The sequence below is a fragment of the Ursus arctos genome, unplaced genomic scaffold (assembly GCF_023065955.2).
Source record: "Ursus arctos isolate Adak ecotype North America unplaced genomic scaffold, UrsArc2.0 scaffold_23, whole genome shotgun sequence".
Taxonomy (NCBI): Eukaryota; Metazoa; Chordata; class Mammalia; order Carnivora; family Ursidae; genus Ursus; species Ursus arctos.
In genome coordinates this window covers 12,129,244-12,153,418 of record NW_026622908.1, presented here as the reverse complement: position 1 = coordinate 12,153,418, position 24,175 = coordinate 12,129,244, and the positions used below count along the sequence as shown (strand labels likewise).

The 24,175-nt window shown below is 35.8% G+C and overlaps 1 protein-coding gene across 1 annotated transcript; it reads left to right on the top strand.

Annotated features, from left to right (window-relative positions):
- Positions 1 to 13,343: 13,343 nt before the first annotated feature.
- On the top strand, positions 13,344 to 22,485 carry SVIP (small VCP interacting protein). The gene is made up of 4 exons (XM_026512216.4): positions 13,344 to 13,538; positions 15,660 to 15,710; positions 16,164 to 16,277; positions 20,042 to 22,485. Exons 1-4 carry the CDS (start codon positions 13,485 to 13,487, stop codon positions 20,054 to 20,056), a joined length of 234 nt encoding a protein of 77 aa, XP_026368001.1. The 5' UTR covers positions 13,344 to 13,484; the 3' UTR covers positions 20,057 to 22,485.
- The last annotated feature ends 1,690 nt before the right edge of the window (positions 22,486 to 24,175 follow it).

Sequence of the window (24,175 nt, the reverse complement as noted above, 5' to 3'; positions counted from 1 at the left end):
TTAAGAGCCAGACATGATATATTGAGTAAGTTAGAAGCTGAGATAGATAAGCCTTTAGTGTGAGGTTTTGTGTTTATCTGGCTAGGATTTGGGCTGTGTTTTCTATTGGCTGTAGCTGTGGCATAAGAGGTGAAAATTTACTCCTTATTTTTGTGTCTCCTCTTATATTTGAGTTCCCCTAGAGCCTCTTTCTTTCCTTTTTTTTTTTTTTAAGGTTTTATTTATTTATTTGACAGAGAGAGAGACAGCCAGCAAGAGAGGGAACACAAGCAGGGGAAGTGAGAGAGGAAGAAGCAGGACCTCAGCGGAAAAGCCCGATGAGGGGCTCCATCCCACACTCCGGGATCACACCCTGAGCCGAAGGCAGACACTTAACGACAGAGCCACCCAGGCGCCCCCAGAGCCTCTTTCTTAAATAAGATCTGAGGCTTGTAGTTCTTTAAGCTAACTTCCCTGATGTTATTGTAGGAGCCTTATTAATGTGGTGGTAAGTTGTTGGAAGGGGAGAAGCATATTGTAGGCCTATGAATAGATCTCAGTCTTTTAGTGAGCCTCTGTCCCTAAGACACGACTTTCTCAACAATTACTTAGCGACCCTTACTCTTAAGTGAAACAGGAAGGCTATAGGGGACTGGAGTTGGGTATCTTCCTCTGCTATGTAGAAGAGTCTGGATTTGGCTATTTCCCTTCCCTAGGTTACTAAGGGTTTAATAAAACCCAAATTGGTTAGGTTGTGATAAAATAGTTTCCCTTAAGGGCATGCCCTATTTAAGGAGAAGACAGAGCTTAGGAGAATTTCAAAATAGTTGCTTTTCCCCTCCCATTGTTGGAAGCAAAAGGAGATTTTTTTCCCTCTGATTACCACAATAAGACCTGGTGGGGCTCCTAGAGGTAAAACTCAAGGAAATATGGTGGCCTCCCTAAGACTGCCCCCCCACCCTAAGTTTGTAACTTTGAAGGTAATCCATAGTGAGCTTCAACAATTTGTCCATTAAAGTTTGAGTGTTCCTGTTGGAACAGTATCCAGCAGCATCGTTTGTGTCTCGTTTGTCCTATGACCTCAATTCACTGACAGATCTAATAATAGTTGTTGATTTTTAGTTTGTTCAACTTTTTTTCTTGTGAGGATGGGACTGATGACTTCCGAGTTCTTTTACATGTCAGACTGGAAACCCCCACTTATATTTCTTTGCTCAAAACTGGTCACTAGCCACCCCAAGCTGCAAGTATGTTTAGAGTGGTGAAAAGGTGAACTGGCTTCTTTGCTGCTCTGAAGAGAACTGAGGTTCCATTAGTGTGGATGAAAGTACTTTATTTTCTCAGGCTGTCATGGTCCTCATATAATTCACCCTCCTCTTCTAGTCTTGGAGTAAATAACAGATTATGAGTAACAGTTCAGCCCTTCAGCTTTTTCTTCTTCCTATTTGTCTTTGCCTAGTCAAGGGAGCTTATGCATTGCCACCTAGAAACTCAGGATCCTCAAGCTTATAGAGTTAAATATCTACAAAGATATTTAAATATCTAAAAAGTTCTTCCCTTGCAGATATACTAGTGTTTGAAATACTGCCCACATCATCATGGCCTCTCAGATATGCATTAAAATATGTCTGCACAACATATTTTACATCTGTTCAGTTATCCCTTAGTAAAGTATAATTATACGGGATATAGAGGAGAAGGAAGCAGTGATTCCTGAGACCACCTTTCTATTACGTGTGGCAATTACCACCACTTCGGAGCCCTTTAACTTTTTGATTCATTTCCACACATTAGTTTGGCTAATTTTTCTGTCTCATTGCAAGTTCAGATATCCTGTGCCATCAGTCTTCTCCCCTCATGACTTGCCCCTCAATACCAAACCATTTAGGATTTTCCATTAAAAAGCTCTCCCGCATTTTTTTCTTGATCTACCAGATGTTTTTTAAGGAAATGCCTATAGACTTATTGTATATCAATTATCCAACCAACACACTTGAGTTTCAGAGACAAATAAAATGTCTCCAAATAAGTAAAAATATAAAAAACAAAACACATGATATATGAGAAGACTGAGTTCAATCTGGTACTTAGTACTTATTGCCTTACTACAAGGATTCTTGGAATTGTGTTCAAAACATCACGATATTTTTCCTCTGGCAGTATTAGGCAGTCATGAAAGTTCTGATATCCTGTAAAAGAGAAAATGCACCCTTCACCCAAGAAAGAACATGAGGGGGATGAAAGCCCCAAAGTACACACTACGCTGATGCTAAAGGGCTTCTCAGGACTTACCAAAGAGTAATAATAGCAAGGAGGTACTGTGGAAACCCTATTCTAGTGTTTCCTATATACTGACCAAGATGTACAGTGTATCATATTTAAGCTTGAACTCTCAGTGCTTCTAAATATGATCAGGACCAATTTTATTTTTTTTTTATTTGGTTTGGTTTAATTTCCAAATTGTTGTGGGCTGTCATTTTGTAACATATGATCAAAATGTCATAGCAATATCAGATTATTACAAATGAACATAAATATTTATTCTCAATTTGTCTAACTAATCTCGTTGCAAAGTTGTAATGACTGTTAGGCTAGCACTAAAAGCAGACCACACAGAATAACACATCTCTAAAGTGTACTGATCCTCTCACTTTTTTTCCCCTTACATCTTTTGCAAATTGTTGGGTTATAAGCAGCATCCCTACTAATACCCTCTTCTCTTTTTCTTTCATCTTAAATTGATTTTTGGCTTCAGGAAAAAATATAACAACAGTATTTGTACAACTTAAATGGTTTGGGATGAAAATAAAAACATGGGTCCATACATATAGGTATTTTTAACATATGGGTTGTGCCCAGTAGAATAGAAGATGTACGATAAGGCTAGAGCACCTAGTTGTAAAAACTTTGAAAAAGTATTTTTATTTTGATTTTTGTCTGTTTAAAGTCTCTATAACAAATCTGTCTCATAATTATTTTATTAATAATCATAATCATTGATATTAAAATAATCATAAAATATTCGTTTATGGTTAAATTCCTGTCAATGCTGATATACATACTCTTTCTATTTTTACTTATTTGTCTATATTTACTTATTTACTTATTTTTACTCACTTCCATTTCAAGACTTAAAAAACTCTCAACAGATACACATAACATGCTTCCTCAGCCAACCACAGACCATAAAACTGGGAACGAAAACCCCTATGTTTAACATCTCTGTTACATCCATAATGTGTAGAAATGACCTTAACCCTTTCTCCAACCTGTTATTTTTGGTTTCTACAAATTCTTCCTGCTTGTAGTGTTTGTTATCTGATTCACAGAAGGAAAAAAACCCACTTTATATCATATTCATTTCCGGATACGAATTATTTCATAATAGTGCTTTTCACATCTGGCTACTATCTGAATGTGATGTTGTGGTAATTTAGAATAGCATTTCAAGCTCTTTATGAAATTCTTTTTGTAAGAAAGTCTACTCCCTTTGAGATCTTTCCCAGATAATTTAGAACTTTGCATAAATTTTTCCTCATATACATTGTAATTGAATTTATTTTTCTTTATGTACTTTAATTTCTTCTAGTGGACATAACGGTGGAGTCTGTATGGAAGCAATCATTCCAGACCAAACTATGTGGGTTTATATCATCAAGTGGCATTTCGTAATTTGACTTCATTTGAAAAATAAAGGCCAAACTCTGCCATTTCAACAAAATAAACACAGTGCAACCATCTAACATCCAAGCCACAGGGTCTAGAATTTTATTAAATACTGTAACTCATTACCACTCTCTTTTCTGTGGTAAATTTGAGATTTGCTGCTTTTCAACAAAAAATAATATGTACAGGCTTTTAAAAATGATATCCTGCTCTTTTAAATTTTTGCAATTAAATTTATGACATCTAAAAATTTAGAGTTAATAATAGGAGAAATGCCCCTAACTTGGCAGCAGCCAAATATATAAATCAGTTAATAACAAACTTAAAGAAATAAATTGATAATAATAATAGTATGGGATTTTAACACCCTATTCATAGCAATGGCCAAATCATATAAGGAGAAGATCAACAAGGAAACAAGGGCTTTGAATGACACACTGGACCAGACAGACTTAACAGATATATTCAAACATTCCATCCTAAAGCAGAAAAATACACATTTTTTTTCCAGTGCACATGGAACATTCTCAAGAATAGATCACATACTGGGTCACAAGTCAGGCCTAAACCTATACAAAAAGACTGAGATCATACCATGCATATTTTCAGACCATAATGCCATGAAACTTGAAGTCAACCACAAGAAAAAATTTGGAAAGCCTGTAAATACATGGAGGTTAAAGAATAGCCTACTAAAATCAGGATATTAAAGAAGAATTTAAAAAATGCATGGAAGCAAATGAAAATGAAAATATGACAGTCCAAAACCTTTGGGATGTAGCAAAGGTGGTCCTAAAAATTAAGTATATAGCCATACAGGCCTTCTTCAAGAAGTAAGAAAAGTCTCAAATATACAACCTAGCCTTACACCTAAAGGAACTAGAAAAAGAACAGCAAATAGAGCCTAAATCCAGCAGGAGAAGGGAAATAATATAGATTAGGGCAGAAATAAATGCTATAGAAAATTTTAAAAACCCCAGTAGAACAGATCAACGAAACTAGGAGCTGTTTCTTTGAAAGAATTAACAAAATTGATAAAACCCTAACCAGACTAATCAAAAAGAAAAGATAAAGGACCCAAATAAATAAAACCGTGAATGAAAGAAGAGAGATCACAACCAACAGAAACACAATTATAAAAGAATATTATGGGCAATTATATGCCAACAAATTAGGCAATCTAGAAGAAATGGATGAATTCCTAGAAACCATAAACTACCAAAACTGAAACAGGAAGAAATAGAAAACCTGAACAGACCCATAACCAGCAAAAAAATTGAATCAGTAACCAAAAGTTTCCCAACAAAGAGTCCAGGGCCTGAAGGCTTCCTAGGGGAATTCTATCAAACATTTAAAAAAGAAATAATACCTGTGCTCCTGAAACTGTTCCAAAAAATATAAATGGAAGGAAAACTTCCAAACTCATCCTATGAGGCCAGCATTACCTTGATCCCAAAACCAAACCAAGACCCCACTATAAAAGAAGAATTACCTGATAAACATGGATGCAAAAATTCTCAACAGGACACTAGCTAATCAAATCCAACAGTATATTAAAAGGATTATTCACCATGAACAAGTGGGATTCATTCCTAGGCTGCAGGGGTGGTTCAATATCCATAATCAACATGATATATCACATTAATTCAAGAAAGGATAAGAACCATGTGATCCTCTCAACAGATGTAGGAAAAAAAAAAAAGCATTTGACGAAATACAGCATAAAGGCCATATATGAAAGACCCACAGCTTATATCATCCTCAATGGGGAAAAACTGAGAGCTTTTCCCATAAGGTCAGGAACATGACAGCAATGTCTACTCTCACCACTGTCATTCAACGTAGTACTGGAAATCCTAGCCTCAGCAATCAGACAACAAAAAGAAATAGAAGGCAATCCGAATTGGCAAGGAAGAAGTCAAACTTTCACTCTTTGCAGACAACATGATACTCCATGTAGAAAACCTAAAAGACTCCACAAAAAAATTGCTAGAACTATACAGGAATTCAGCAAAGTCACAGGATATAAAATCAATGCACAGAAGTCTGTCGCATTTTTATACACCAATAATGAAGAAGCAGAAAGGGAAATCAAGGAATTGATTCCATTTACAATTGCAGCAAAACCCATAAAATACCTAGAAATAAACCTAACCAAAGAGGTAAAAGATCTGTACTCTGAAAACTATAGAACACTCATAAAAGAAAATGAAGACGACACAAAGAAATGGAAAAATATTCCATGCTCATGGATTGGAAGGAAGAACAAATACTGTTAAAATGTCTACACCACCCAAAGCGATCTACACATTCAAGGTAATCCCTATGAATATACCACCAGCATTTTTTTCACAGGGCTGGAACAAAAAATTCTAAAACTTGTATGGAACCAGAAAAGACCCTGAATAGCCAAAGTAATGTTGCAAAAGAAAACTAAAGCTGGGGGCATCACAATTCTGGACTTTAAGCTGTATTGCAAAGCTGTAATCATCAAGACAGTATGGTACTGGCATAAAAACACACACATAGATCAACAGAACAGAATAGAGAATTCAGAAATGGACCCTCAACGATATGGTCAGCTAATCTTTGACAAAGCAGGAAAGAATATCCAGTGGAGAAAAGATAGTCTCTTCAATAAACGGTGGTGGTAAAACTGGACAGCCCCATGCAGAAGAATGAAACTGGACCACTTTCTTACACCATACACAAAAATAAACTCAAAATGGATGAAAGACCTAAATGTGAGACAGGAATCCATCAAAATCCTAGAGGAGAACACAGGCAGCAAACTCTTTGAACTCAACCACAGCAATTTCTTACTAGACACATCTCTGGAGGCAAGGGAAACAAAAGCAAAAATAAACTATTGGGACTTCTCAAAGATAAAGAGGTTCTGTACATGGGGCGCCTGGGTGGCTCAATCGTTAAGTGTCTGCCTTCGGCTCAGGGCATGATCCCGGAGTCCTGGGATCGAGCCCCATATTGGGCTCCTCTGCTGGGAGCCTGCTTCTTCCTCTCCCACTCCCCCTGCTTGTGTTCCCTCTCTTGCAGGCTGTCTCTCTCTCTGTCAAATAAATAAATAAAATCTTTAAAAAAAAAAAAAAAGTTCTGCACAGCAAAGGAAACAATCAACAAAACTAAAAAGCAACTATAGAATGGGAGAAGATATTTGCAAATGACATATTGGATAAAGGGCTAGTATCCAAAATCTGTAAAGAACTCATCAAACGCAACACCCCCCAAAATAAAAAATCCAGTTAAGAAATGGACAGAAGACATGAACAGACATTTCTCCAAAGAAGACATACAAATGGCCAACAGACACATGAAAAGATGCTCCACATCACTTGGCATCAGGGAAATACAAATCAAAACCACAATGAGATACCACCTCACATCAGTCAGAATGGCTAAAATTAACAAGTCAGGGAACAACACATGTTGGCAAGGATGTGGAGGAAGGGGAACCACCTGACACTGTTGGTGGGAATGCAAGCTGGCACAGCCACTTTGGAAAACAGTATGGAGGCTCCTCAAAAAGTTAAAACTAGAATTACCCTATGACCCAGCAATTGCACTAGTAGGTATTTATCCAAAGGATACAAACATAGTGATTTGAAGGGGCACATGCACCCCAATATTTAGAGCAGCATTATCAAAATAGCCAAAATATGGAAAGAACCCAGATGTCCATCAACTGATGAATTGATAAGAAGATGTGGTGTGTGTTGTGTGTGTGTATAACCTCTGAGATATATATATTATTATATATGTATATAATGTGTGGTGTGTATACATATACAATCTGTGATATATATATATATATATATATATATATATATATAACTCAGCCATCAAAAAGATTGAAATCTTAACATTTGCAATGACATGGATGGAGCTAGAATGTATTATGCTAAGCGAAATAAGACAATCAGACAAATACCATATAATTTCACTCATATATGGAATTTAAGAAACAAAACTGATGAACATAGAGGAAGGGAAGGAAAAATAAAACAGAGGGAGAGGGAGGCAAACCTTAAGAGACTCTTAACTATAAAAAACAAACAGGGTTGCTGGAGGGGAGGTGGGTGGGGGGATGAGGTACATGGATGAGGGCATTATGGAGGGCACTTGTAATTAGCACTGGGTGTTATATGCAAGTGATAAATCACTAAATTCTACCCATGAAACTAATAATACAGTGTATGTTAACTTAAATAAAATCTGAAAAAAATAATATGGGAAAACAGACTTCCTTTGCTATATATTTATAATGACTTGTGTTTAAACAAAATGTTTAAAATCTTTACACAGTCCTGGGAAAGAGTTATAATATGACTAAAGGCTATGCTTTTCCCTGATATTACAAATAAGCTATCATGTAATTAAAATTTTCATATAAGGTAAAATTTGAATATTGAATTAAATTTTACTTTTACATATAAAATGATAATCACATCTGTCTTTGTAAAATGCTCTCAATTACATAAGTAATTTCTAATATGTAAATGCAATAATCACAATTATTTTATAAATAAATTATTGACTAGTGAATTAACAAAAATATTCAGTGACTGATTTGCAGCTTCCAAAATAAAGAGAGGAGAAACAAAATGAACCCCATTTATTGCCTGGAGGAGTATTCCAGATCTGGACAGATCTGTTTACTCTTTGTCTATTATCAATATCCAATGTCTTTTACCAAATCAAAAGCATGCCAAGAAAAAGAAAACTGTAACATGTCATCAAAAGGAAATCAAGTCAATATGAAGAGATACAAAATGAAAAGAGATGAAAGACTTAGAAGAATTAAACATCTATTATCAGTATGTTGGCTATGCTCAGCAACTTAAAGAAAAATGTAAATGCAACAGGGACAGAAATGAAAGATATTAAAAAGAACCAAATGCAACTTTTAGAACTGAAAAATACCTGAAATTCACTGAAATTTAAGATACAGCAGATATAGCAATAGAAATAGTTCAAACTGAGGCAAAGAGAAAAAAACTAGGAAAATGATTAGCTTCTTGTTGAATTGTGAGATAATATCAAATGTTCTAACATATGAGTAATTAGGAATGTCTGAATGCAGGAGGATGGGAGTTAAAATAATTCCCAAAATGCTTCCAAGTTTGATGAAAATGAGTCCCACAAATCCAGAAATTTTAATGAACACCAAGCAAGATAAAGACCAACCCTTACCAACTTACCTGGTAATCAAACTACTGAGAAACCTCAAAAAGAGAAAGGAAACATCATGGGGGATTGGGGTACATCCGCATTAGAAACCAAGTAAACCAGAATGACATCCTTAAAGGAAAAAAAAGTCAACTTAAGTTTTATATGGAGCAAAAATATCCTTCAAAACCAAAGCAGAAATGCAGAATATTTTCTCCAGAAAAGAAGAGCCAAAAAAACTTATCACTAGCAGACTTGCAGGAGAAAGTTCTTTAGGTGGAAGAAAAATTATATGAGATAAAGTTTTGGATCTTCATGAAACAATGAAGCGCTCTGGAAATGATACATATATGTGTAAATATAAGAGAACTGTATTCTAATTTTTAATTTAAAAAATAATTGACGGTTTTCAGCAAAACTAACATATTTCGGTATTAACAGGCAGGGATAAAATGTATGACAACAATAACAAGTGGTAGGAGAGGGGTGATGGAAGTACAGTTCATGGAAAGCTTACAGTTTACACAAGAAGTATAGTGCGTGAAGGGAGGCTCAGATGTTACGGATACATATTGTAAATACTAGAGAAACTAACACACGCACAAAGAGATATAGCTATTTGTGGAGATAAAAATGGAATGCTGAAAATCCATCCAAAGAAGATAGAGAAAGAAGAAAAAAAGAACAGATTTGAAAATAAAACAAATGTCAAGATGATCAATCCCAAACTGATCAACAGCTACATTAAATGCAAATGGTCTAAACACTCCAACTAAAAGGAAGTAGCAAGAACTGTGAAGGATTTTAGACTTTATTTTTACAAGATAACAGGTTAGACCACCATAGTTTCATAGAGGCTGGCAGAAAACAAAGGACTTTGTTACTCAAGTGCATGCTTACATTGGTTTCCCTTGACTCCCAAGTCCCATGGGGGATAGGTATGCCCTGGTGGATGCTGCGCACACAGTGGGCTTGTATCATAGCTAAGGAAGCCCCGATCCTAGCAATCCTACCCAACATTTGCTCTGGAGTAGACATTATCTGTATTACGCTGGACAGTAAACAAATCTGCTCTGGAGGAGATTATATCTTCCAAGTGTGCTTACTATACAAACATCCTTGAAAGAGAGTCTAGAACAAAAATTATTAAAACCTTTGCTTAGAAAACAGAAACGTGAAAGACCCATAGAGAATTTTCCCCCAACAGGCAGAGACTGTCAAACTGGATTTTTAAAATGCAAAACAACTACAAACTATTAGAAACACACTTTGTATATAAATATTAATAGTTTCAAAAATTAAATATATACAATGAAAACAAAAATCTTAAAACTAATAACATAAATTGGTTGTCAGAACAAGTCATATTATTGGCGCTGGATGAACATTTTATAATCACAAAAGTTTCACACAATAATAATAAGCATATGCACTCAATAACAGAGCATCAAAATATGTTAAGCAAAAACTGGAAGAATTCAAAGAATAGACAAATCCACAATTATATCTGAAATATAAATACTCCTCTCTTAGAAATGGATGGGAAAATCAGTAGATAAAAGACTTAAATGACATTACTAGCCAATTACCTTACTGATATTTAAAGAATACCCCAACAAACAGAACACATATTCGTTAAAGTACACCATGGAACAATAAAATAGACCATCTGCTGGGCCATAAAGAAACTCTAAGTGGATTTCATAGGATTGAAGTGATAATATGTGCTTTGGCCAAGAAGAAACCAAGCCAAAATAAACAAAACCAAACAAACCCCCACCCCCAAAAAAATCACTTTTAGAACTCATTAAATAATATATTAAATATTAAATAATATAAACATTCCATAAAGTGGACAAAAGATTTCCTATTTCTTTTTTTTTTTCCAAAGATTTTATTTTTCTTTATTTGACAGAGAGAGAGACAGCCAGCGAGAGAGGGAACACAAGCAGGGGGACTGGGAGAGGAAGAAGCAGGCTCCAGCGGAGCAGGGAGCCTGATGCAGAACTCGATCCCAGAACCCTGGGATCACGCCCTGGGCTGAAGGCAGACGCTTAACAACTGAGCCACCCAGGTGCCCCAAAAGATTTCCTATTTCTAAAAAGATATACAAATAGCCAAGATGTACATGAAAATGTGGGAAATGCAAATTAATACCACTACACACCCTTTTGAATTGGTAAAACTTAAAATGCTGACCATACCAACTTTGGCTAGGCCTAAGAAACAACTGGTACTTTCTTAACTTATATGTTTGCTATGGAAATGATATAAGCACTGTAACTTACAAAAAACATTCCTGACAGTTTTCCATACATGTGAAATATGACCCAGTTATTCTACCCAGGTGTTCACTGAAGAGAAATAAACATATTCACACAAAGAATTGTACACAAATATGTATAGAGATTTGCTTATAACACCCTCAAAGTGCTAACAGCCCATTAAGTTCATGGATAGGAAAAACTGATTTTTAAAATGTTGTATATCGGGGTGCCTGGGTGGCTCAGTTGGTTAAGCATTGGCTCTTGGTTTCGGCTTCGGTCATGATTTTGGGGTTGTGAGATCCATCCCTGCACTGGGCTCCACGCTCAGTGTGGAGTCGGCTTGGGATTCTCTCTCTTCCTCTCCCTTTGCCCCTCCCCCTGTTCGCATTCTCTCTCTCTCAAGTAAACTTTAAAAAAAAAAATCTTTAAAAAAAACTAAAAATAAAATGTGGTATATTTACTTATCTGATGAGCACTGAGTATTGTATAGAATTGTTGAATCACTATATTGTACACTATAGAAACTAACATAACACTGTATGTTAACTACACCGGATTTAAAATAAAATAGGGTATATCTACAACAATGGAATATTATTGAAGGAACTGCCACAAAATAACACTGATGAACTTTAAAAACTTTATCTTAATGTAAGATAAAGCACATATGATATTCCATTTATCTGGAACTCTAGAAAGTATCATCAACATATAGAGATAGAAAGCAATCAGTGCACCATGGACACAAATAAATGGGAAAATATCCCATGTTCATAGATCAGAATTAATATTGTTAAAATGTCCACACTACCAAAAGCAATCTACAGATACAATGCAATCCCTATTGAAATTCCAATGTCGTTTTTCACAGAAATAGAAAAACATCCTAAAATTTGTATGGAACCACAAAGACCCTGAATTGCCAAAGCAATCTTAAGAACAAGGCTAGAATCATATTTCCTGATTGCAAACTATATTACAAAGCTATTGCAATCAAAGCAGTAGAGTTTGGCATAGAAACAGACATAAAGATCAGTGGAACAGAACAGAAAGCCCAGAAATAAATCCACATACATATGATCAGTTAATTTTTGACAAAGGATCTCAGAACACACAAAGGGAAAAAGGTAGTCTCTTCAATAAATGGCATTTGGAAAACTGCACAGCCACATGCAAAAGAACAAAAATGGACTTCTTAACACCATACACAAAAATCAAGTCAAATGGATTACAAACTTGAACATAAGATCTGAAACCATAAAGCTCCTGGAAGAAAACATAAGCAGTAATCTCCTAGACCTTGGTCTTAGTGATATTTTGGATTTGACACTCACAGCAAAGGCAACAGAAGCAAAAATAAACAAGTGGGACTATACCAAACTAAAAACCTCTCAAACTAAAAAACAGCAAAGAAAACTACAAAATGAAAAGGCAATGTATGGAATGGGAGAAAATATTTGCAAATCATATATACGATAATGGGTTAATATCTAAAATATACAAGTAAATTCTACAACTCAAGAGCAAAAAAACAAATGACCCGATTTAAAAAAATGGGCAAAGAACCTAAATGGACATTTTCCCAACAACGTACTAATGGCCAACAGGTCCATGAAATGGTGCTCAACATCATTAACTATCAGGGAAATACAAATCAAAACCACAATGAAGTATCAAGTCACACCTGCTATGATGTCTATTTCCAAAAAGACGAGATAACTGCTGGCAAGGATGTGGAGAAAAGAGAACCCTGTTGCTGGGATTGTCAACTGGTACAGCCACCATGGAAAATACTATGGAGATTTCTTAGAAATTAAAATTAAAACTACCATATATATGATCCAGGAATCCCATTTTTGGGTATATGGGCAAAAGGTAACCAGAGCATTATCATGAAGAGGTAGCTGTAATCTCATGTTCGTTGCAATATTACAGTAGCAACGTATGGAAGTAACTCAATCTGTCCACTGACAAACGAATAAAGAAAACGTGGTATTTATTTCTCTCTCCCCTTCTCTCACTCTGCCAAAATGCCGCAGACTTTTCCGCACAGGGCGGCCTTGTCTGCCCGGCGGGCACTGGCCACCCGGGGCTGGGCTGGGCTGGGCTGGGCTGGGCGCGGTGGGAGTCGCCTCTTTACGGCGGTAGGAAGAGGCAGGACGGGGCGGAGTGACGAGGGGGGCGGGGCGGAGCCGCTGAAGAGGTAGGAGCGGGGCGGAGTCGGGGGCGGGGGTGGGGCGTTGCCGCAGAGAGGCGGGGCGGAGCCGAGCCGCCGGTCCCGGGTGGGGGCGGGGCGAGCGCAGCGAACCTGTGAAGCCTATCTGATCGCGCAGTTCGCACTGCCGGGTCTGGGGCGGGCCCAGAAAGGGACCCCCAGCCTTTCTCCCGATGGGGCTGTGTTTTCCCTGTCCTGGGGAGACCGCGCCTCCCTCGCCGGACCTGGTGAGTAAGGCCGCGTCCCCATGTCCCCCGGTTCCCATGTCGGCCGACCCGCGCCGCGCGCACCTGTTCTCCGGTGGGGCGCGCCTGGAGGCCCCGAGCTGTGGGCACCCGGGCGGGCCGTTGGAAGCGGGGGCGCGGGCTGGAGAGCTCGCCGGTGGGTGTATGGTGTCGAAGACGTGTGGACGCGCTTCGAGGGACCTTGGGTCAGGCGGCAGGACCTGAGCCGCTGCCGCCTCCGTGTCTGTCTCTCCACTTCCGTTACAAAAAATTGTCCAAAGGCGCCTGCAGGGTGTTTACCTTTCGCAGACTTGGGCGAAATTGGGAGTTCGTAGGACGCAGGCGTACGCGGACGGTGCGGTGTATGGGCCATTCTTGGCGATGCGGTGGATGGAGTCAGGGTGCGAAAAGAATTCCTCTCTTCGTCAACTGAAGTGTTTAATCTTCTAGGAGATGTGCGTTTTCCTGTGTCTGTACCAACTGTTTCAAGAAGGTGCTCAATAAAGTCCCTTACGCTCCTATGCTTTATTGGATATTGTAGTAATCAATGATTTCCCATTACTATGTAGCTCTCTCTTTTATTTCTTCTTTTAAAACAATACGGATTTTACATAGCAAAGAGCGTGCAATTTGTAACCCACGTTTAGCAAATAAAAATACAGGGTGCCCAGTATTTTTTAATTATTTAAGTTAGAATTTTTAGATAAATTTTAGATTAAAAAGAATATGGTTTAAAAATAGATGTGCCTCATGCAATATTTGGGACATACTTATACTAGAAATTATTCATTGTCTAGCTGAAATTCCTACTTAACTAGGTGGTTTGTGGTACAATTCATTTATACTTTTTGTAGCTTTCTATTTACAACAGTATCTTTACATTAATAGTCCTGACAGGTTGTTGATAACAGAAAAGCTAAATTCCTCTGTTCTCCTATCTAAAAATTTGTTGAAGGAACTGAGTTGTTTAGGGAAGTACATTCACTCTTCAGCCGTTTGATTATGGGTACTAAAAATGACCTGGAAGTCGATATGGGGAAGTGTACCTTGTCTTTCTTGCTACGGTTGCTTTTAAACGTTGTTAATTTTGTTTATATGCCTGTTGATAAAAGACCAATATGGCAGCATTTGTTAAGCACACCCCCTCATCCCCACAGATAAACACATGACTCACTACTTGAATGTCACTTTATCTTTGGAGTTTATTGGGGACCACCCTAACTAAAATAGATCCCCCACTCTACCACCCAATCATCCTTCCATTTCTTATCCACCGTACTCTTCTTTATATTTTCTCAAAGCACTTACTACTATTTAACAGATATGTATTTACTTGATTATATTTACCTGTGTCTCCTCATTGGCACGTAAGTTCCATGTGTGTGGAAACATTTGTCTGTGTGTTTTCACTGCTGCATCCTCAGCGCCTAGAAAAGTTCCTGAGGCATGATAGTTGCTCAGTAACTCTTTGTCGAATGAATGAATAAATGTATGTTGTGGTATGAAAAACAAAGGAACTATTATCGTAGCTGCCAAGAGAGTTCTATTTACTGTTTCATATATTTGAAGAATTTATAATTTATAATTAATATTAGCAATACATGGTATAAAAAGTAATATCCACTGTTTCCCAACATGGAGCAGTACCTCTTACAAATTTCCTTCAGGGCTTCATGTCCTACACAATGAGAGTAGCCCATTTCGTTCATGAACATTCTCTGAAAATACCAGGCTACTTCAAACCACGTATTTCCTTCCTTGTGTTATTAAATGTCATTTGTTTTATTATTGCCCTGACTAGTTTGTAAGCCCCTTTCAAAAAAAAAAAAGCAAATGAATTATTTTATAGGCCAACCTGAAAAAATATATATATATATATGCATATATAATATGTACTTACATATATGTGTCTTATGTGCTTATTTGAAGATATATCAATTGGAAGAATGAAATTCAGGAAGTTGAGTGTTTCATGAACATTGTAAATAGTAGCAGTCTTAGTGGGACATTTTGAACAAGTACTAAATATTTTTGTAAATTGGTTATATTATCTCTAAGATATAAATTCTCCATAATATTTCATTTTATTTTAAAACATTTTTTTTTTTTACATATTTTCTTTAGGAAGAGAAAAGAGCAAAGCTCGCAGAGGCTGCAGAGAGAAGACAGAAGGAGGTAAGAGTAGAAATAAAATTCTGCCCACGTAGATAATTGTGTACTTTATTTATTACTAGAATATGTAATGAAAATGGTGTCTGGTAACCTGTAAATTTACATGTAATCATTTTTCAAAATGACTTCTGTATTTCTATAGTTTACATTAATGTATATATATCATTTAATGCATGAAAATTACAGATGTCTTCTGTGCAATGCCCCTTTAATAACCTTCCTTGGGATAATATGATGCCTTATAAAACAGTGACGTGTGAAATTTAGGGGAAAAATACCCAGTGAAGAAATGATAATATGTTTTATATAAAGCTGTTGTAGAAATAGTCTAGTTCTTTATAACCAAAGATAAAATTCCTCATCTCCAAAGAGAAACCTAAAAACCAACAAACACCTTTTGGATACTGAATACTGATTTTTGTTGTTTTTCTGTACTACTTAATACGTTTTCTAAAGGCTGCATCTCGGGGCATTCTGGATGTTCGATCTGTGGAAGAAAAGAGAAAGAAAAAGGAAAAAATAGAAAAACAAATGGCTGAATCTGGGCCTCCACCAGCAGGTGGACTTAGGGTAAGTATTAAAATTTACTTAAGGTTCATTTACCTGGAGTTTTTAAAAACTTCAGTAGCAGTCTATTCAATAATTTCCTCTTGCAATGAATTATCAGGAATTTTTGAATTAATTTAAAAGCATGAATAATAGAGATTGGGAGAAGTGCCAATTTATTTGGACATTCCAACATTCATTGTAGTAGAGTTACCTTCTTTTTCCCAAAAGGAAAATAGATTGTTTTCCCTGATTATCTTAACACTATATCTGAGTACTTTATATAATTCAAACTAATATATAGGAAACTTAATATGAAGAGTATAAAGAAGAACATAAAAATCACCCCAATTCAGTGTCATTTTGACGGACATCATTTCTAATATCCATTTATACATTAATCTTATTAAATTGAATTACACTATGGATTCTTTTTTTATATATATATATATATATATATATATAACCTACATTTTTTCACTCAGTGATTTGTGGTTTTTGAGCTTTCTGTTGTCACTCATTATCATAGTGAAGTAAATTGGACAATAGGATCTATGGGAGGGTGGTGAGCGTGGTACACGTACCTCCCGCCTCCCAGTGTTAAAATTGCAGTTCCTGACACTGGAAATGTAATGATAGACAAGTTAAACAGGTCCCTGAACTTGGGGATCTTTATTGTCTGCAGGACTATAAAGGTTTTATTTTACATGTTTAAGCTCAAGAGAATAATTGTTCAGATATTAAGATTTTATTCTTTGGTCCATTTTTAAAGAAAATAAATTTCTCAAGTATATTTGTGAAAAGACAATGTGCTCAGTTTCGTTTGCTTATATTTAACTTGTCAATGATTTATTAGCACTTATTTAGCTGATTTACTTTCTTCTCAATTCTGTTTGCTTTTTTAAAATTTTTAATTTTTTTAAGTCTAGTTAATACACAATGTTACCTTAGTTTCAGGTGTACCACATAGTGATGCAACTTCTCAATACATTTTGCTATGCTCACTTCAAGTGTAGCTACCCTGTCACCATACAACACTGTCACAATACCACTGACTTTTTTTTTTTTTTTTGCTCTTAAAACTATGTATATAAATGCATACATGTATATATCCGCCTAACCTGTGGGCCAGGCAATTGAGGGGCTTCCTGGTCAGAGGCGATCCTGGCTCAGGGATATCACATAGAAATAAGATTTACCTATGTGTATTTCACCATTGTGTATTACTTCATCTGATTTTGTTTAATAAATGGAATTAAAAGAAAACATTTTTTATCATTAACTTTTAACAATGTATAGAGTAATTGGCTTCAGTGTTAAGATAAATAACTGTAACCATTGTGCTTATATTTTTTTATATACCTTCACAATAGAATAGAATAAATCTGTAAAGTAAAACGGTTGATACAAAGTCAAATATTTATCAGAAGTATAGATGTTTAATTATTCCACTGAGATATAGGTCTATGCCAGCAGGTTTACTTCATAGAAGGTTCTCAAAAACAAAAAAAATTATGAAAATTAAATTGTAGGACTGGAAATGATGCTAAGTTTCAGTGTTTCATAATAGAAGAAATGGAGGTACTGAGTGACAATTAAAATCACATATAATGTTATAAAAAAAAAGATACTTTATATGTAGCCAGAATTAAGAAGATACTTATTTGACATATTCTAACCTAACAAGTTTCACAGCTTTTAAACTCTAGGAAAGAAAGCAGCTTTCTTAATTAAACCTGAAACATAGCCTGAAGCCTATAGATTAGAAATAAATTAGGCCATGTACTGCTTCTGGTCCCTTCAGAAGTGCTCAGAATTAAAATCATCCCAATTTTAAATTTAGTACCCATTTTTCTTTGTATACTGTGCTTACAAGAAAGCTCTCTGGTTCCGTTAATAAAAATCACTCTCAAGGCCATCAGAGTTGGACAGTGGCTCATTCTGATAAACCACAACTGTTGTACACTGTGTCATTTTCCTTGGAATATTCCTAATCACTTCTACCACTAATACACTAGCTTTAAGGGACATGCTCCTTTCTCCATGACCATCTGCATAGATCATCAAAAGCATACAGTGAAGTTCAAAATCAATTTTTAGAGGCTCAGAGGTAATAGAAGGAGGGACGTAAGGCAGAGTGTGACTTTAATTTTCAAGTCCCTTGGCCTAGGGTCAGGCCTGTTTCACAGGCTGGCCTGGAGTGTCCTATTATGTAGCTAGATTCTTCCTAACCAGACTCCGTAGTATGAGGAAAACACGTCCTTTCCCTGTCTTCACGAACTCTACATACTCATCTTACATAATTGGCATTGGCAATGCTCACTATCTTCTGGAAAGGCTGCCTTATTTTTTTATCTTTTTAATTTCTTTTTATTGATGTGCAAATTACATTAGTTTCAGGTGTACGACATAGAGATCCACAAGTCTATACTTTATACTGTGCTCACCACAAGTCTAGCTGCCACCTGTCACCATACAACCCTATTACAGTACCATTGACTATATTCTCCAATCTCTACCTTTTCCCCCCATGACTTATTCATTCCATAATTGGAAGCCTGTATCTCCCAGTGCCCTTCACCCATTTTGCCCATCCCCCCCCCCCGCCATACTGTCTTCCACAGTGTCAAGGCAGCCTTGTTTTAAGAGGTAAGTGTGATGCTGGCATCCGGGTGCACGCTAATATCAGTACAGGATATAACAGTACAGGAGTAGTGGCAGACCTCTCGTGCAGTGGCTCTCAACCCTAGCCCTGTGGTAGGATCTCAGGAGGAACTTTCTAAAAAGGTTGACCCTTGGGTCCCACCTCATACCAATCAGAACCTCCCCGAGATTGGAGTTTAGTCATCAGGACTTTTTTAAGCTTCACAATGTAGCCTAATACTAAACCAGATTGAGAATCACTACTCTAGTGTTTTTAACACTAGTCTTCAGAGATATATTGTGGGAAATGGAGTCCCATAGAGTCCCATGCTAAAAAAAATATTTTAAAATCCTGGATCCTATATTGTATGATGAATCCTTTTCTTAGAGATTAAAAAAGGCTTAGTGTTCAAGTCTCCAAGAAGTCCTAAAATAAGCAAAAGCAACTTTACTTGGATTAACCCTGAATTCTCAAAACTTAAATACAGATTTTTTTAAAAAAAACTGTATACCACCCAATAAAATTCCTTTGATGTACATGAAAACCACTCCTGAAGAGACTGGTAAATACCTGGTACCATCCCAGTGGCTATTTTCAGAATTTACTACTGCAGATTAATAGAGTTGAGTGAACAGAACAACAAAGTTTCTCAAGTCAAGCAAGGAAAAGATTTTGCCAAACCATTACTTAATTTCTGCCATTTCTTGGCTCCCTGCCTCAAACAAGAATGCCTCTATTTTTATTTTATAGGTTTCATTGTTTTTATTTTGTGGTATTTTGTTTTATTTTTCCTAAACTGACTATTGGATATTTTGGGATTTAGTTACCCATGATCACTTTGGAATGTATATAAATGTTCAAGAACAATGTCCACTGTATTAGCAGTTCACATTATTAGCACTGAAATTAATATACTATTGTATGTCAACCTGCCCAGATATTTTGTTTTACTTCTTTGTGTTTTTAAACAATCATAGATCTTATTTCAGACGTTTGACCATAATGTAAAATTATACTTATCACTGCTCCACATAGAAATCATTTTGCATTTGTATAGCCCACATCCCTATTTTTGTACGCTAGAATATTTTTACATCACTTTATATAAAATTTACTTTTCTCCATGTATTTTTATCTTTTCTAGTGGACAGTTTCATAAGCCTCACATGATTGGAACAGTCTACTGCCAGTAATTAATATCTGCAATCAAGTGGACGTCCTCAGCTTACTTTCTTCTCTTTGAATAAATGAAGATTCAGACTTTGCAATTTTAGTGCCATTAAATGCAGTCAGTGCTTTTTCAATATTGATATACTGAAAATGCTTTTGATTTTCAAACTTAGAAAATGCCAGACCTTTCATTAAATACTTACTTTCTTATATTTGCTCTTCTGCAGGCAGTAGGCAATTTGCCATTTTTTAGTAGTTAAAACATGGACCTAAATAGTGAATAAATATATATCGCATGTAAAAAGTCTGCAAAAATCTCAGACATTAAAGTTTGCCATTGTATTTTCTCTCTTTTATAAAATGACCTCGCAATCTCTAGTTTTCTGCTTAGCCTTGTATCTCTTTATTTCATTATCTATGAAGGCTTTTGCTTAAACTTACGGACTTCGTGCCTTTAAATTGATCATCAGGGAAAATTTTGAAAAATCATTTGAAGGGCTTATGTGAAGGAACACTGTAAATTTTTATAACTTGCTAAGTAATGAAAATTTGTAGAAAATTATTACTTTCTCCTAATTTTCTATTTCTGTGGCTGATAAAATTAACATATGGTGTTTTACATTGCAATAAAGGTGTTTTTTTGCTTGCTGAATTTAAAATTGCATATTAGTAGTGCCATCAGAGGGCAGTGATGTACTGTTACACAATATCAGATTCAGCTCTAAAGATCTTTGTAGTAACTGAATGAGTTAAACTAAGAATCTGGATGGGCTATACTGAGGAGTAATATATTTGTCCAAATTTCACAGGTATTTTTATGCTTTTGTATTTATTAAAGAACGATCATAAGATTTGTACAGATGTGAAATTGCCAATGCAAATGTGAATTATGAAATAGAAACATGTAGGTACTATTTCAAAAGGTCTAAACATAAAAATACTACGAGGTAATTCTATGGTATAGAGTCATAAAGTTTTCAGATTTGTGTTTCTTAGTAACATGAGTTTATAGCATTTTTGTTTTTTGTTTTTCTTTCTAGCATATAATAAGCTAAAAATAGAAGAATTACTGTATCTTTTAATTTGGTTGCTCTTTTGGATGACAGGGCCACAATCTGAGCCCTAAATTAGAATTCGTAGATAGTAAGTGCCAATAGGGATTATAAATTAAATAGACCAGCTCATTTCGATTTACAAAAAGAAAACTGAGCCATTATTGTGCTCATGCCCCCACAAGACTTACATTATGTAGCAGTATATTGTGTATGTTAATTTTAAAGAGTTGGAACTGTAAGTCTCTTGACTCTTAATTGGAAAAATTACTTTTTTCTATTATGATATCAAATAGTTTATGAACATCCAGTCAAGACATATATTTAGACAGGCTCACTTTTCTTCATCCTTTAGAAGATTAGTGGTATTTTTGTTCACAAAGGATAGTGAAGTCATTAAATTGTATTTTAGAAATAAAATTCTTGACTTTATGAACATGATTAATTTTTCCAAGGCAGAAAGGAAGATCCTCAATAACTGAACAGGTATAAAACCAGAGCATATTGTCCTTGAACTGTGCAAATCCATCCTTCTGCTTTCATATAGAAAGAACAATTTTATCTGTACTACATCTTAAGAATTACAGCTTGGGTTGGTGTAAACAGAGGTTTATATCCAGGGGATAATGCCCTATTTCCAATAGAGTTTATATCCAGAAACCATGCTTATTTACTCTTGAACCATGAATGTATGTTGGTGTATTGCCTTCTGGGAACAATGGGATATGCTGCTCCAGCTAGTCATGCATGGCCTGCCTCCGTGGGTATAATCTGCTTTCCCCAAATGACATCAATGCATAGTCTACGGGGTGATACTAAAATGTGAAGAATAGTTTTAGGAAGGGGAAGGGAAAAGAGGAAATGAGATGCTTGATAGAAAACCAATAAGCGACTACTAAAAAAAAAAAAAAAATTGTACATATACATCCAAGCACCTCCCTCATCAAGTTATGAATCAGTTCCTGATGGAAACCTTAGCTTGGAGCCAGTTTCCCATAAATCAAATTTAAATAGGAAAATGTGGTATAATGCTTAATATGTCACCCAAACCTTCCAACAAATTACTAAAATATAACTGAAACAGTAAACTGCATATATGTTAACTATCATTGTTAAGATGTAAAATGCTCAAACTACTGCTTCTTAATTCTAATCATCAAACTAATACGACTGGTAGCAAAAAGTTGTATATTATCACACAGCCCCTTTGGTGACATGCTGCATGTTTTTTTTAAACGTCTATATGTGCTACTGTGGTTCCACTGATTGTATTTGGAATGTAATTAATAGTTTTGACACACATGGTTTGTTATAAATTCTGTATTGCTGTACGTGGACACAAATATACATTTTTCCTATATAAAAATTGACTTTGGCCGTCTCTTTAACAAAATTTTCTCTTCACTACATATTAAATAGTTAGAACTTGGGTGAATGAACGGTCAGGGAAACCATGACACTTTCAACTCTTTGGGATGAACGAGAACAACAGAGCTAAAGGCTGTTTGGTATGTTCATACAATCCCTGAATTTGTAGCTAGACATGCTTCTTTTTCTATACTCTAAAGGAGAAATGATATTGTTAGTGTCCTGTTTTCATAGAGAAATAGCAAAATAATATAAATGTTCTAGCTATCGTCCTTGGTACCCCAGGAGAATTCACATCAGCTTTGAATTTTCCTTTTCTCCTGCAATGGTTCAACTTGTTTATCTTCACTAAGAATTATACTACGCCCTTAGAAGAAAAAGTAACTTGTCAGTTTTAGTTTCGAGTAATACCCGCATAAATAGGTCAGTAAGAAAGAGGTGGGTAGATAGGCATACCTATCTGTGTTGACATTTAAGGTGTGCAGTGTTTTTTAACATTTTCTAACAAGCATCTCAAATTCCCGTGACTACCACATGTGTTTAAGTTGACTCAAATGTGGCTCCATAGCCATTTTCTTTGATTTTCTCCAAAGCCACTAAGAAGGCATTTGTATATTTCATAGACTTCGAACAAGTTTTGGGTTGATTCAGAGAAATTTGTTTCAACAACTCAGTTTAAATTTCTCATATGACATAACTTTTTATTATCCTGTTCTCCTTGTTCTAGGTATGTTTCATCTTGCACACATTGCCCCTAAATATGATTATTATGGTTTGAGAGCTGTATATGCTTACATGACTTGACCTGGATGTGACCCTTTATTATATCCCGGATCACACTGCCTATTTTCATAGCACCATACTTGACTTGACTTTCAAATTAATGTTCTCTAGTCACAGACAGGTTTGAGCCAACTTTTGCCAATACTTCAAACATACCTCAAATGGAAGTAATTAGTTTTGTACACAGACTGACTCTTTCTAGGCTATTTTTCTGAAATCTGTTTAGTCACACAGGTGAGAAGTCAAGGAAGTCAAGTTATTCTAACTCCATACTCCACCTAATTCCTAAAGTGCCCTTTTCTCATTCTACATTTCTCAGATAGCTAGGTTATAAGTAACAGACATACCTAAAGTAGGTTCTACACAAATTTGTAGAACTCATGAGTTTAGCAAGGTTCCAGAATACTAAATCAATATATGAAAATGTCATTTCCATTTCTATATGCAAGTAATAAATAATCTGAAAATTAAGAAAAAATTTCAATCATAGTATCATCACATAGAATAAAATACTTAAGAAAAAAGAAATAAAAGATCTGAACTAAAACCTACAAAACACATTTGAGAAGTTAAAAAAAAAATTTTAAATGGTTGGGCCCATTGCATGTTTATGGCAAAAGGTATTTTGCAAATGGGATTCAGTGAATGACCTTAAAATGGGGAGATTCTATTGTATTATTTAGGTGGACCCAATCTAAACCCATGGATCCTTCAAAGCAGAAAATCTTTCCAACCTGTGGCTCCAAAGAGATGTGAATAAAGAAGTATCATTGAGATACCGTATTGCTAGCTTTGAAGATAGAGGAAGGACATGAGCCAAGGAAATCAGGCAGCCCCTAGGAAGTGGAAAAAGCAACGAAACGGATTCTCTCCTTGACTTCTCAGAGGGGAGCATAGCCCTGCTG

Excerpts from the sequence above, each read along its gene's own strand:
- SVIP (XM_026512216.4), top strand. The coding sequence starts at position 13,485 with ATGGGGCTGTGTTTTCCCTGTCCTGGGGAGACCGCGCCTCCCTCGCCG. Across the intron at positions 13,539-15,659 it reads CGCCTCCCTCGCCGGACCTG|GAAGAGAAAAGAGCAAAGCT; the intron begins GTGAGTAAGGCC and ends TATTTTCTTTAG. Across the intron at positions 15,711-16,163 it reads CAGAGAGAAGACAGAAGGAG|GCTGCATCTCGGGGCATTCT; the intron begins GTAAGAGTAGAA and ends CGTTTTCTAAAG.